A 13491-nucleotide genomic window follows, 5' to 3' on the forward strand; every position below is an offset into this window, starting at 1 on the left:
ATAAACAAGAGTTCCTATAACAAAGCAAGCTTCCTGCACTTGACTAGCCCTAATCCACAAAAGGTAGATGCAATAGCAGAAAAAATCCCAACGATAACAATAATAGCTGATATTTTATAAAGCATTTTAAGATTTACAAACCACATTTTCATTTTATCTCACAACCTTGGAAAGCATGTACTATTGTATCCTTTTGACAGATGAGGAAACTGAGGTCCAGGATGATTAAAGTGACTTATTCAAGGTCTTACTAATAAATACAAGTCAAATGTCCTAGCTGTGTGACCCTGGATAAGTAACTTACCCCCCATTTCCTAGCCTTTAACTCTTTTGCCTTTAGATTGGTTACTTGGATATCAATTCTAAGACAGAAGGTACAGGTTAAATAAATTAAAAAAAAATTAATACAAGGCAAAATTTGAACCCAAGTTTCCCAAAATTCCAGGTCCAGGATTCCTACTATACATGAAGCTGTTTGGGCTCAGATTAAATCCTGCCCCAGACACTGGCTAGCTTTAACAATAGCATACTTGCCGTACTTTTAGGGTTGTTGGAAAGAAAATACTTTGTCACTCTTAAAGAGCTAGAGAAATGTGAACTAATATCATTAAATCCAGAGGGTCTCTGTGTACTTACAACTCTTATGGCTAATGAGAATCTAAAGTCTTCCTTCCTTTTACTCTGGATCTCCAGTTTTCTTTGTAAAACTAGGTCAAAGGGAGAAGACCTAACACTCAGGTAGCTCCCTAGTTCTCAGCGATGCCAACCCTGTCGGCAATAATGCCAAAGGCCAAAAAAATTACCAAAAATGTTTATTGCTAAGAAAGCTTTCATCCAGTAATACCACCGTGGAACAGGAGGCATGAGGGTATTTAGGTAGAAACATGATAACACCCCTTGGGCCCTTTAGGCCAATAAAAAAGTCTCTTAGCCAAGCGCCCCTCTTTCCAGAGCCTGCTGTTGTGAGTTGGACCACTGCAGCCTGAGCCAGAGGGGCGGCTGAGCTTCTGTCACTTATACTGGGGGGAAAGCGGGGGAACCAGGTGAGCGGCACACACGCTCAGCATCTTGTCGATATCCACCTGGGTCGACTTGTCCACCTCAGCCTTCAGCTGACTCCCCGTAGTAAAGCTCAGGATGGGCACAGGCTCCTCTCCTCCCTCCTCTGCAAAGGGAGCCAACACTAAGGGGGTAACTGGGGGGCCCAGAGAGGGAGGGAAGGGGAATTTGTGGCTCTCACCTGAACCCCAGCTCTGGACGGGGCAAGACCAATGTCAATGCCATTCCCAGAACAGTCATCGAGATCATGGGAAACCGGGCCTGTGCTTAGCCCTGGTGAAGCTGGACACCCCAAGTCCAGCAGGGGGAAGGACCCCGAAGGAAGTTCCCAAAGGCTTCATGGCTAGGGCTGGATGCTGAGCAACACTGACCTCCCAAGGGTGAGGCCTGTGGCCTCTCCACCCTAGCCTCCTCTGGGCCTCCAGATGCCTCGTCTGGGACCAAGCCTGGCTCCACTTCGACCTCAGCTTCCCCCTCCCCAGCCTGGTTCAACTCGGGGTTGCTGTAGTTGATGTACTGATACAGGGGCCGAAGGCGCTGAGCTTTCCCTGCAGATGACCATAAGTGCAGATCCTGAGCCCCAGGGAACACCCAGCACAGCCCTGCAGGGGCCCCTCTCCCCCATCTCATTTGGAAAGATCCAATTGGAGCGAGGGGGTCGGGGGTTCTGGAGGGAAGAGCGGGAGCATAGATTGCAGGGAATCCTGGCTCGGACTTCCAAGGAATGGGCTGGTCCTTAGAGCCACAAAATGCTACTCACTCTCCAGCCCGAGGGTTTCTGTTGGGGCGGGTACCAGGGCAGCGGTAGCCAGAGGGGGCGGCACCCCAAGGCTCTTGCGCTTCTTGGCTTTCTTGTGCTGTTTGGCAGGTGGGGAGGGCTCTCCTTGGGGTCCATCAGAGTCCTCCTTTCTCAGGGGTGGCCTTCTCAGGTCAGTGTGCTGCAGCTGCAGCTCGGCCTCCACCCTGGGACGGACACAGAGAGAGAAGGAACAGGGGATACTGGAGAGCCAAGATCTCACCTGAGGCCCCAGGCGCCCCGAAAAGAACAGTACCCACCCTACCGCCTTGCTGTGTATGTGTGGGTACCGCGGGGGCTGCCTCCATCCTCTCCCTCGGAATTCCTTTAACTAGGGAGCGAGGACAGGACCGGCTATAAATTCCCTCTAGCCAACGCCCCCCCCCCCCAGCCCCCAGGTCCAGTTTGCCTCGGGATACAGGATGCTGGCCATATTTAGCCACATTACAACCCACCCAAGCCTCTCTTCTGCCTCCCAATCACATACTCTTGGCTTCGACTTCCGTTCTCCTTCCTCCTCCGGGCTCCCAAGCCCACATCCCACAGTTCCCCTCCTTCCCCACGGGCCCCAGTGACAGCTTCCCCTTCTTCCAACACCCCCCACCGCACCTCCCCCCTAATCTCGAAGGGGCAAAGCTCAGAGCCTGGGGAAGCTGGGCGCCCCAGCTCGGCTAGGACGGGCTCCCCACGCGGGGCGCTGTTTCGCTCTTCCCTCCAGTCCAGCAGCCAGTGGAGGCGAGTCAGGGGAGTCTCGTAGGAACTGCTGAGACCCCGGCCCTCGCTCGCCCCCTCACTTGACCGGCTTCCTCTTGAGCCCGTGGCTGGCCCGCAAAGGCGGGATGGGCGGCGGGGGGCGGGGACCCCGCGGCGCTTCCAACTGCTCCTCGTCCTTGGGCAGCTCCTCCTCCAGCTCCGGGTCGGGCTCTGGCTCGGGCTCCTGCTCCAATTCGGGCTCCAGTCCCGCCCCAGCCTGGCGCTCTTCTCCCTGCGGGTCAGCGAAGTCTCGGGCTGGGGCGGGTGACCACCAGGCCCAGACCGTTATGGCTGGAGGCCCCCTCCCCCTTACTCCACAGCCGCCTCAGCCCCTCCCTCCCGGCGGTCCGGACTGTCGCCTCCCCCACACTCAGAGACCCCAACCAGCCCCGCCCCTTTTACCCCATCTGGCCCTTCACGCGGCGCTCCCACTCCCACCCACCGCAGTCATCTCTGCGCCCGGAACTCCGGGGCTCTCGGGGGCCTCCCCAAATTGCGCTGGCCCTGCTTGGTTCCCCGGTCTCCTCCCGGGCCCCGTCATGGCCATGACCGCAGGGAAGGGGGCGGGGAGGGGGGGAGACTCCCCTTCACTGGAATCCCGGGATGCGACCTCCGGCCCTCAGCTCGCGGGGTGGGGGGGTGTTACGGCCAGATAATGAAGGGCCTCGTAGTACCCTGTACTGTGGTTACTGACGATGTGACAGACCTGTGAGGGCTGGTAGGAAGAAACCGCCGTATTCCGGGGCTTCAGCCCAAGGCCGCTACTACCGTTCAGCTTCAAACCATGCATTCCTCCGACCAACGGGTTCTGAGGCCTTTGCTGGGAAAGCTGCTGAAATGTAAGAAAGAAATCAGTTTTTCTTTATTCTCGGGGAGCTTTTGCGCTTTATCAATAGGATCTCATTTTATCCCCACAACCCTGGGAGGGTAGGTGCTATTATCCCTGTTTTATGGGTGCTGGGAAGTGACTAGTCCAGATTCATAGGATTCTAAGTGTCTGAGATAAGGTTTGCACTTGGGGCTTCCTCACTCCATTGTCTTCAACAAGAAAACCCCTTGGACAGTATTAGCAATCTCCCTCCCTGAATGACTGAACAACCAACTACCCCCTCTAAGCTGGAAAGCCCTAGCCCCCACACCACCAAGTCCCAATAGCAGAAAAGACATCTGTACTATTGGGCTTGGAGATTCTCCTCAATTCTCATGGATGCCATTAGCATCTCTATTCCTAACCATTCTCAAATCTCCCTATCCAGCCTTAAATCCTCCTTTGACTTCCAGTCTGGCATCTGGAACTGGATGTCCCACAGTCATCTTAAAGTCAACATGTCCCAAATCAAATTCACAGTTTCCCACCTCCACTTCCTCCCCACCAACCCTCCTCCTCTCCCTAATTTAATTTCCCTCTTACTGTGAAGGGTACCACCATCTTCCCAGTCCCTCAGGCTCACCACCTGGATGTCATCCTTGAATCCTCCCTCTCACTAGTCTTATTCATTCAGCTGCTAAGTCCTGTGGATGTTTTATCTTTGAAATATCTCTCCTATACTTCCCTCTTCTCTCCTCTGACACTGCTAGCAGCCTGTCAACTTACACCTGAACTAATGTAATAGTTTGCTGCTTATTCTCTCCAACCTTTCTGGATAGTCTTGCCTCAAGTCTCTCCCCCACACCAGTACATTCTCCACTCAGCTTTCAAATTGATTTTCCTAAAATGCAGGTCTAACCTTTTCTACCTTGCTTAATAAATGTCATTGGCTTCCTGCTGCTTCCAGGATGAAATGTAAACTTCTCTATTTGACTTTTAAAGCGCATGCCTTCCTAGTCTTGTGGGCAGCTAATTGGTGCAGTGAATAGAGTGCTGAGTCTGGAGTCAGGAAAACTCAATTTCCTGAGTTCAAATCTAGCCTCAGATACTTACTAGCTCTTTAACTCTGGCCAAGTCACTTAGTTAAGTTTGCTTCCATTTCTTCTTTTGTCAAATGGCTGGAGAAGGAAGTGGTAGACCACTCCAGTATCTTTACCAAGAAAGTCCCAAATAGGGTTAGTTGGATACAACTAACCAGCAATGGTCTTCTTACACTTCAGGCCCCTCCTGGTTCTTGGAGATCCTGTGACAGTGGTCTCTTTGCTGTTCTTCCCAATAGACACTCCATCTCTTGGCACCAAGCATTTTCACCAACTGTCCCCCTCTGCTTAGAGTTCTCTTTCTCTTCATCTCAACCTCCTGATTTCCCTGATTTCTCTCCAGTCCCAGCTAAAAGCCCTTTTGCAAGAAGCCTTTCCTTATCCACCTTAATGCCAGTCAGTATCTTCCCTTTGAGAGTATCTCCAACATGCCCAGTCTTATCTTGGGTGTACATAGTTGTTTGCATGCTGTCTTCCCTTCCCATTAGACTGTAAACTTCTTGGGGGCAGGGATTGTCTTTTCCCTTTTTTGGTGTAGTGATTAAAATTCTCTAGAGACAATATTTCTTAATTTAAAATTTTTTAAAATAAATTTCCACATAAGTTTTCCAAAGTTATATGATCCATATTGTCTCCCTTCTTTCTTCCCTCCCCCTCCCAGAGCTGATAAGCAATTCATTCTGGGTTATACATGTATTGTCACACAAAACATTTCCATATTCATTTTTATAAACTAATAATCATATAAAACCAGAACCCCAAAACATATGCCCAGATAAACAAGTGATAAATCGTATATTTTCACCTTCATTTCTACTCCAACAGTTCTTTCTCTGGAGGTGGATAGCATTCTTTTTCATAAATCCCTCAGAATTGTCCTGCATCTCTGTATTGCTGTTAGCAGCAAAGTCTATCACATTTAATTGTTGCACAATATTGCTGTTACTGTGTATAATGTCCTCTTGGTTCTGCTTGTTTCACTCTGCATCAGTTCATCATCCTGTTTCATCATTCCTTATAGCACAATAGTATTCCATCACCTTCATGTTCCATAATTTTGTTCAGTTATTCCCCAATTGAGGGAAATACCTTTAGTTTCCAATTCTTTGCCGTCACAAAAAGTGCAGCTATAAATTATTTGTGTTCAAACAGATCCTTTCCCATTTTTTTTCTCTTTGGGATACAGACCCAGTAGTGATATTACTGGATCAATAGGTATGCATTCTTTTTAGCCCTTTGGGCATAATTATTTCTTAAATTTTAAATAATTTATTATTCGACTGGATAAGATATCCTTAATGTAGTTAAATGACTCTCTTGGAGGTCATAAGACAAATGGAAACTCCTATCCCAGGTACCTATATACACTTTTTTTTAAACCCTTAACTTCTGCATATTGACTTATAGGTGGAAGATTGGTAAGGGTGGGCAATGGGGGTCAAGTGACTTGCCCAGGGTCACACAGCTGGGAAGTGTTTGAGGCCAGATTTGAACCTAGGACCTCCCGTCTCTAGGCCTGGCTCTCAATCCACTGAGCTACCCAGCTGCCCCTCACCTATATACATTTTGAGTAGCTTGTTATTCAGCTCCTCCCTTGAACATCCCAAAACATCTCTAATTGGCAATCAGCTAATTAGAAGTATAATAGGGGTATTTGGGAGATGGGATTAGGTGGGATTAAGTGGATTACTTTGGGCCAGTATCAAGGTTTCTACAATGTGGGTGAAAGGGCCTAACAGACAGCCTTGACCAGGCCAGAACCTGGTCTGGGACCAGCACACAGGTAACCAAATTCACAGTAAATGGAAAGTGTATTTTATTTCCAAAGGGAGAGGTTAAGAGGGAAAGGGGAAACTCCCTGACACTAATTTTACTAAGTACCCCAGAATCTAAAGCTTTCTCACAAAGGGTCTTCATTAATTTGATTGTCTAATCTTATAACCCTTTCCTAGCTAATCTGTAAACCCAGTCCCTGTTCTGGATATCCTGCACTAAACCCCTCTCTTGTTTGTTACTAGAGATATTGGTTTATAACAAATCAGGCGGGGACCCAGGGAAGGGTCCCAAGTCCAACTGGACTCAGATCTCTGTTTACTGACAGCTAGATGTTGATACAGGCTAGTGACAGGCTCTTAGGAGCTTCTTCCAGGCCTCACAGCACAAGGACAGCAACACAGCCAGAAATAAGGATAGGATCAAACCCTCAGGACTTGGCATCCACTCCCTCCAGGTTCATATCCACAGAGAGACAGACAGACCCAACAGTCTCTGAGTTTTAGCTTAACCCTTCCCTGTAGCATTTCACTTATCTCTTCCTTATAACAGGAGGTGGTCCATCAGATCCTCCACTTTTCCTTATATGGACTGGTGAAGCTTTGCTTATAAGCTGTAAGCCAGAAATCACTGCAGAATGTAGAACATTATAGAAAAGTAGAAAAAGCAGAAGCCTGAGTCTATGAAAGGACCACATTCCTTAGGACAAAGAGAATGCAAAAATCTATAAACTAAATGGAGTGGCTTGGAAATCCTCCCTAATACAGGGGAATGGTTTGGGGGCCTTTACAATCCAGGTCCCTGATATAAAAATAATACAGTATTTGAAAAATAAATTCTCACATAAGCCCAAAGCTTAGCCCAGTGCCTGACACAAGCTTAATAAGTGCTTGTTGATTTGACTCTGTTGATAAATGACTGTAATGCAAAAGGTATAATGAGTTAGTGCAAGAGAGGTAGGAACAAAATGTTTACTGGAAGGAGAGCCCTGGTTTCTGGATTTATTTTGAAGGAGTTAGGGGAAGCTGCATGGAGGAAATGGCTTTAAAGATGAGCTTTGAAGGTCTTTATGGTGAAGTGAAAGATTTGTCAGAGGACCTCTGTGAAAACCCTGGCTGAGGACAGCTAGCTGGATAGAGCATCATGCTTAGAGATGGGAGGACCTGAGTTCAAATTTGACCTCAGACACATCCTAATTGTATGACCCTGATTAAGTCACTTAACCCTGTTTGCCTAGCCCTTGCCACTCTTCTGTCTTAGAGTTATTACTAAGACAGAAAGTAAGGATTTAAAAAAGAAAAAAGAACAACACAGCAACCTGGCTGGGACACTGGCCCTTCTGAGTCCTTTTCCACAGCCAGCACACCATATCTCTCTTGTCCAAAATGCCTTCCCTTCTTCTGTCTGCTGAGAAGCCTCAGTTTTGTTGTGAGGAAGATTAGGTAGTAATTAATTAAGGATTAAGGGTGAACCTAACAGGAAAGGCTGGAGCTGGAGCATTCCAAGATGGAATGAAGGAGCAGGAAGAAGTGGCATGTGCTCTGAGAGAGACTCCATTAGGGGTTGGCATAAACTGTTGTTAGCCCTGGGAGATCTCAGAGTAAAGGACACCCTGCATCCTGATTTCCCTGGGATCCTGAGTGGTGGAGGTTTCTAACAAAGAGGACAAGACCTACAGAGCAGCACCAAGGGAAGAGAAGTTTGGGATCTGGTGGACAGCATCTCAAGCACACCCTCTCAACTTGGTATCTTGGACCACTTTGGCTTTTCACATCCTGAGATCATCTGTGGATTACTGTGAGAAACCCCAAAGCCACCCTCAGCCCTTAGCTGTGCTGGTCAAGCCTGGCAGGAACCAGGTCTGATGCAGCCTCCAGAGACTCCATTACTGCTCCTCTGGCCCTGCCTGCTTAGATCACTAAGATTAGAGTAGAGAAGTCCTCCCCCTTGCCCTGTGGTTTTACCATTTAGGTTTTAAGTATAGAAATCCCTTTCCCACCTTTTAGTTGAACATAATTAAAACTGTTAAAACCTTTACCTTACCTGTTGGTTTCAAAGACTTTGGCCAGTGGTGAGCTGAGTGACAGTTAAGACCAACTGCCATTCCAGTGAACTCTGGTCTCCCTATCCTAGTCCAGTCTCTCCTACAACCCAGTGTGTGTACTCACAACTTTTTAGATTTATTGTAACATCCCTGGTGCCTCCATTATCTATTTTCACAGTTTCCTCCAAAGCTCAGCTCCAATGCCACTGCCTACAGGAAACCTAACTGCCACTTCCCTCTCCCTCCAGAAATGACTTTGAATCTCCTTTGTATATTGATTTAGTATTTAATTTTCTAGGTACTTTTTCCACAAAGAAAAAAAAAAAGAGTAAACTCCTTGAAGATAGGAGATTGTTTTCTTTTCAGTGTTACTGGGGTCTAAGTCAGGATACTTCCGCTAGAATTCCTTATCTGTTCTCCTGGTATAATTTAACCCAGGGCTCAAAGGAATAATACTTTGGGAAAAGGGGATAGAAGAGATACTGACAGAGCGATGCCAAGGAAGATAGTCCCCACCCTTCCTTCTCAGAAATCTGTCTCTGATGGTGGAGATTTCTTCCACCCCTCAGAGAGTTCCAGGAAAGTGGGCACTTTTAGAAAGGCAGGGGAGGCTGGGAAGGCTGGGAAGGCAGGGAAGGCTGGAGTGGATATCAGGAGAAAGGATGGAACATTGACAAAGTAATAGGTTGGGGTACTGCATCAAATACATTCTCCTTTTCTCATTAACCCTTGAGATCTGAGCATCCTACCTCATCATTTCTAGTGACACTGACCCTCTGGCTCTGCTGTGAACTAGTCTTTGCATTCTTTTTGTTCTGGGCATTCTCTCTGTCTGTCTGACTGTCCCTGATGCCTAGAACACTTTCTTCAGCTCTGCCCACTGACTTCCCTGGATTTCTCTAAGTCTCAGCTAAAATCCTATCTTTTACTGGAAGCTTTCCCCAAACCCTCTAGCTGCCTTCTCTCAATTCTATATAACTGGCTTTGTTTGTGTCTGTTTGCATGTCCTCCCTTAGACTGTAAGCTTCTTGAGGGCATGGGCTGTCTTTTGCCTCTCAGTATCCCTACTGGTTGGCTGAGTACCTGATACATGGTAGATACAGAACAATGTTTATCAATTAATCATTTTGGGCATGGGCATACTTGGCTGTTGCCAACTGAAGCCAGGCTCTAGACTGCCATTATCGGTTTCACAACAACTAATACTGGGTCCCAGGTGCTATGGCTACAACCCCAAAGAGCTTCCTTAAAGTCTCTTTGAGAATCACCATTCAGGAACAGGATTGGGGAAATTGGAGGTAGATGGTTGGGAAGTGCCCAAGTCCTAGAACCTGAACCATTGACTTCAGCAACAGGGAACATTAAAAGGGGAGCTAGATCAGATAGTCAACAAACATTTATTAAGTGCTTAATATATGCCAAGCACTGTGCTAAGTGCAGGAGATACAAAGGCAGGGAAAAAAGTCCTTGCTTTCTAGCAGCTCATGATTTCTAGGAGGAGAAAGGGAAACAATATGCAAATAAACATGTACAGACTGTAAACAGTTTGAAAATTGGATATGTAAATATATAAAAAATAAATTGGAAATAGAGGCAAGATATTAGAATAGAACTAAGAGGATAGGGTGGGAGGCAGGTAGGTGGCTCAGTGGATTGAGAGCCAGACTCAGAAATGGGAGGTCCTGGATTCAAATGATATGGCCTCAGACACTTAGCTTTGTGACCCTGGACAAGTCATTTAACCTCCATTGTCTAGCCCCCACCACTCTTCTGTCTTAGAACCAATACATAATATTGATTCTAAGATGATGACTTTTTTTTTTTAAGAAGAATGGTGAGCCAGAGCAGTCAACTGGAAATTCAAATCTAGAATAGTAAGAAGGCTAGGACACCATCCCAAATTCTTGGCACTTTTCCCCTTGCTTTCCTGATCTGGAGAAGGGCCATGCACAAACAACACCTCCCTTAATTCCTCCCATGATCCAAGTGGAAGCAGTTGATCTGGGATGAGTCCCTCAGTGCTCCAGATAAATGGGAGGAGGTTTGCAGCCTGGGCAACCTCACTGTCTAATACACCATGCAGCCATAGGAAAGTTGATTGTCTATCAATGCAAAGGAACATCAGAGAGTGAACATTTCCCTAAGGGGGTGGGAGCTAGAGCCAGGTACCATATAGCCCAGATTCATTCAGAACCCAGGTCAGCAAAGGCTGCTCCCTTTGTCCATCGCTTCGAGGTCAACCAGACAGCTTAGCACATGCACTGAGAAACCATCTTTACACAATGGGTCAATGGCTGGCAGGACCACTGGGTTTGTGGCTAAGGGTAGCGCACCACCTGGCGGGCAAAATCATCCATTACACTTCCTCGATAGTTCACGACCATGACATTCCCTTCCAGGCTTACTTACAGAGGGCAGAACAGAAGCCAGATGTGGGCTGCTGTTGCTACTTCAGCACTTCGCCTGTTGCCTAGGACACCAAGCTAGGGCACAGTGTCCAGCCAGCACCAACAGCACATCCTCTTTTCTCTGGCTGCTCCAACAAGTGCTTAGAACATCCCCAAGATGTGATTGCATTGGCAAAGGGGGATTCCAGAAAAAGAAGCTTCAGGTCAGCATCTTGTCAGCAACTCTGCCTTAGAGAATTGTGCCTCTCACAGAGATTAAGTGACTTGCCCAGGGTCATACAGCCAGTCTCTGTCAAGAGCAAGGTATGGTCCCTGGTCTTTCTGGCTCCAACGTCAGCCCACTAAGCCACACTAACTCCCCCTAAGTAGGCATTTAGAAAGTTCTTGTTGGAGGGCAATTCTTCATATGACCTCCTGCAAATGATTCCTCTTTTCTAGGGTGGGAGAGACCAGAGGGTCTCTTAAGTCCCTTCCAGCCAGGAAGTCAGATCGGTTCGTGATTGATTGTAGGATCTATTAAGTACCAGGCTAACAAGTCCACTCTGTTCTTCAGGTAATGAGTCATTTCTAAAGGTTTGGGGGTAGGTAATATGATCAGAACAGAGCTGTATTAAGATTCATCTTGGAGAGAGGAGATAAAGGTCAGCTAGGTGGCTTAGTAGATTGAGAAACAGTGGTGTTGGGTTGAAATCTAGCCTGGAATTTACTAGCTGTGTGACCCTGGACAAGTCTCTTAACCCCCATTGCCTAGCCCTTATGGCTCTTCTGCCTTGGAACTAATATACAGTATTGATGTTAAGATGAAAAATGAAGGTTTATTAAGAAAAATAAAAGATTCATCTGGAAGTGGTGTGAAGGACATAGTCTAGTCATAGAGAGAATACTGAATGTGGAATCAAGTGACCTGGGCTTGTGTAAGAAATAAAATGGATATAGAAGGATAGATTTAAAAATATTATTGTTTTAAAGGATTTATTGGTAGCCATTTGAAAAATGAAGCCATGTGCCATGCTGAGAGTCATTTAAAAAGACCCGCATCCTGTTGCCTCCCTTCTCTATCCTGCTCCACTCCAAATCACCAAAAGAGCCAGAGGGAGGAGTTACAGCCAAATATAAAACAATAATGTGACCAAGTAAATGTGGAGGTGCAGGAGAGATTAAAGGGGATTTTGGGAAAACTAAGGACTTATGGGGGATGAAGTCCAAGGTTCAAAATCTCCATTTATACACTTGAATCCCTACTCTCCCAGTAACGAGCTGTGTTACTTTGAGCAAGTCAGTAACTTCTAGGGGTCTCAGTTTCCTCATCTGTAAAGTAAGTGTTTGGACTGAAAGACATTTAGGACCCCTACCAATTCTGAAAGGCCCTGAGAATCCCCATTTTTCAGAAAAGGAAAAACCCTTCACATTTCTATTTGGGGTTATAAATTTTTAAATGTAATTTTTTTGTTTCAAAGATATTTTATTTTCCAAATTACATGTAATTATAATTTTCAACATGTTTTCTGAAATTATGAGTCAAATTCTCTCCCTCTCTTCCTTCCCTCCTCCTACTCAGAGATGGCAGACAATTTGATCTGGGCCATATCCATATTATCTTGCAAAACACATTTTCATATTGATCATTATTAAACACATTCATACAAAGCCAAACCTCAAAATAAAACCAGAAATACACTGATGCAAAAGATGAATCAAGCAGTTCTTTCTCTGAAGGTGGAGAGCATTTCTCATCATGAGTCTTTCAGGATTTTCCCAGATCATTGCTGAAAGTAGTCAAATTTTCACAGATAATCATCGTCCAATATTGCTCTTACTGTATACGGTGTTCTCCTGGTTCTGCTTATTTTGCTTTGCAGCATTTCATGGAGATCTTTCCAACTTTTACTGAAGTCCTGCTTATCATTTCTTCTAGCATATCTATAGAAGTTTAAAGAAGGTGCTAACTCACGGAATTGTCCAGAATATCAGATAAGATAATGTAAAGCATTTTGTACAACTCAAAATACCATTCAATCAATCGATCAATAAACATTTATTAAACACCTACTATGTGCCAGGTACAATGCCAAGTGCTAGAAACATAAATCAAGGTAAAAGGAGCTCACAGTATAATGGGACAACAAGCAAACAACTTTTTTAGAAGAAGAGAGATATACAGGATAAACAGGTAATTATTCTTAGGGTGAAGGTTCAAGAATTTAGAGATGGGCAAAACCTTTCTCTAGAGGTGGAGTTTGAAGCTGGGACTTGAAGGAAGCCATGAAGTAGGATAAGGAGGACGCAGGTATGGAGCACAGCAATTAAAATGCATAGAGCTGAGAGAGAGTGTCTTGTTCAAAGAACAAGAAGGAGGTCAGTGTGATGGGATGGAAGGGGACTTAAGGGGATATAAAGTATAAAAAAAACTGGATAAGCCACAACAAGGGAGTCTACAAAAATCCTGCACAGATTTTTTTTTTTAAATCTTGGAAGTGATAGGAAGCCATAAGATTTTATTGAATAAGGGAATTAAACGGTTGGATCTCCAACTTACAAAAATTACTTTATTGATTTAATGGAAGATGAACTAGAGTGGAAAGAGACTTGGGGCAGACAGACCTATTGCAATTGTCCAGGCATGATGAAGGCCTGTCCCAGGAAGTTAGAAGTCTCAAAGGAGAACTGGGGAAATATTCTAGAAGAAGGTGACAACAGCAGCCTGTGACAGTTTGTGGAGAGATGAGAGATAGTGAGGAGTCAGGAAGACA

At 45.9% G+C, this 13491-nt stretch overlaps 1 protein-coding gene across 1 annotated transcript; it reads right to left on the reverse strand.

Moving 5' to 3' along the window:
* Nucleotides 1-854: 854 nt before the first annotated feature.
* C2H16orf86 (chromosome 2 C16orf86 homolog) lies at nt 855-3155 on the reverse strand. The gene is made up of 5 exons (XM_044660580.1): nt 3051-3155; nt 2650-2840; nt 1820-2022; nt 1431-1607; nt 855-1165 (listed from the first exon to the last, which is right to left on the reverse strand). Exons 1-5 carry the CDS (start codon nt 3153-3155, stop codon nt 1011-1013), a joined length of 831 nt encoding a protein of 276 aa, XP_044516515.1. The 3' UTR covers nt 855-1010.
* Nucleotides 3156-13491: the final 10336 nt, after the last annotated feature.

This window comes from Gracilinanus agilis, chromosome 2 (genome assembly GCF_016433145.1).
Source record: "Gracilinanus agilis isolate LMUSP501 chromosome 2, AgileGrace, whole genome shotgun sequence".
Lineage (NCBI taxonomy): Eukaryota > Metazoa > Chordata > Mammalia > Didelphimorphia > Didelphidae > Gracilinanus > Gracilinanus agilis.

Excerpts from the sequence above, each read along its gene's own strand:
- C2H16orf86 (XM_044660580.1), bottom strand. The coding sequence starts at position 3,155 with ATGGCCATGACGGGGCCCGGGAGGAGACCGGGGAACCAAGCAGGGCCA. Across the intron at positions 2,023-2,649 it reads CTCAAGAGGAAGCCGGTCAA|GGTGGAGGCCGAGCTGCAGC; the intron begins GTGAGGGGGCGA and ends TGTCCGTCCCAG. Across the intron at positions 1,166-1,430 it reads ACAGGCCTCACCCTTGGGAG|AGGAGGGAGGAGAGGAGCCT; the intron begins GTCAGTGTTGCT and ends CTCCCTTTGCAG.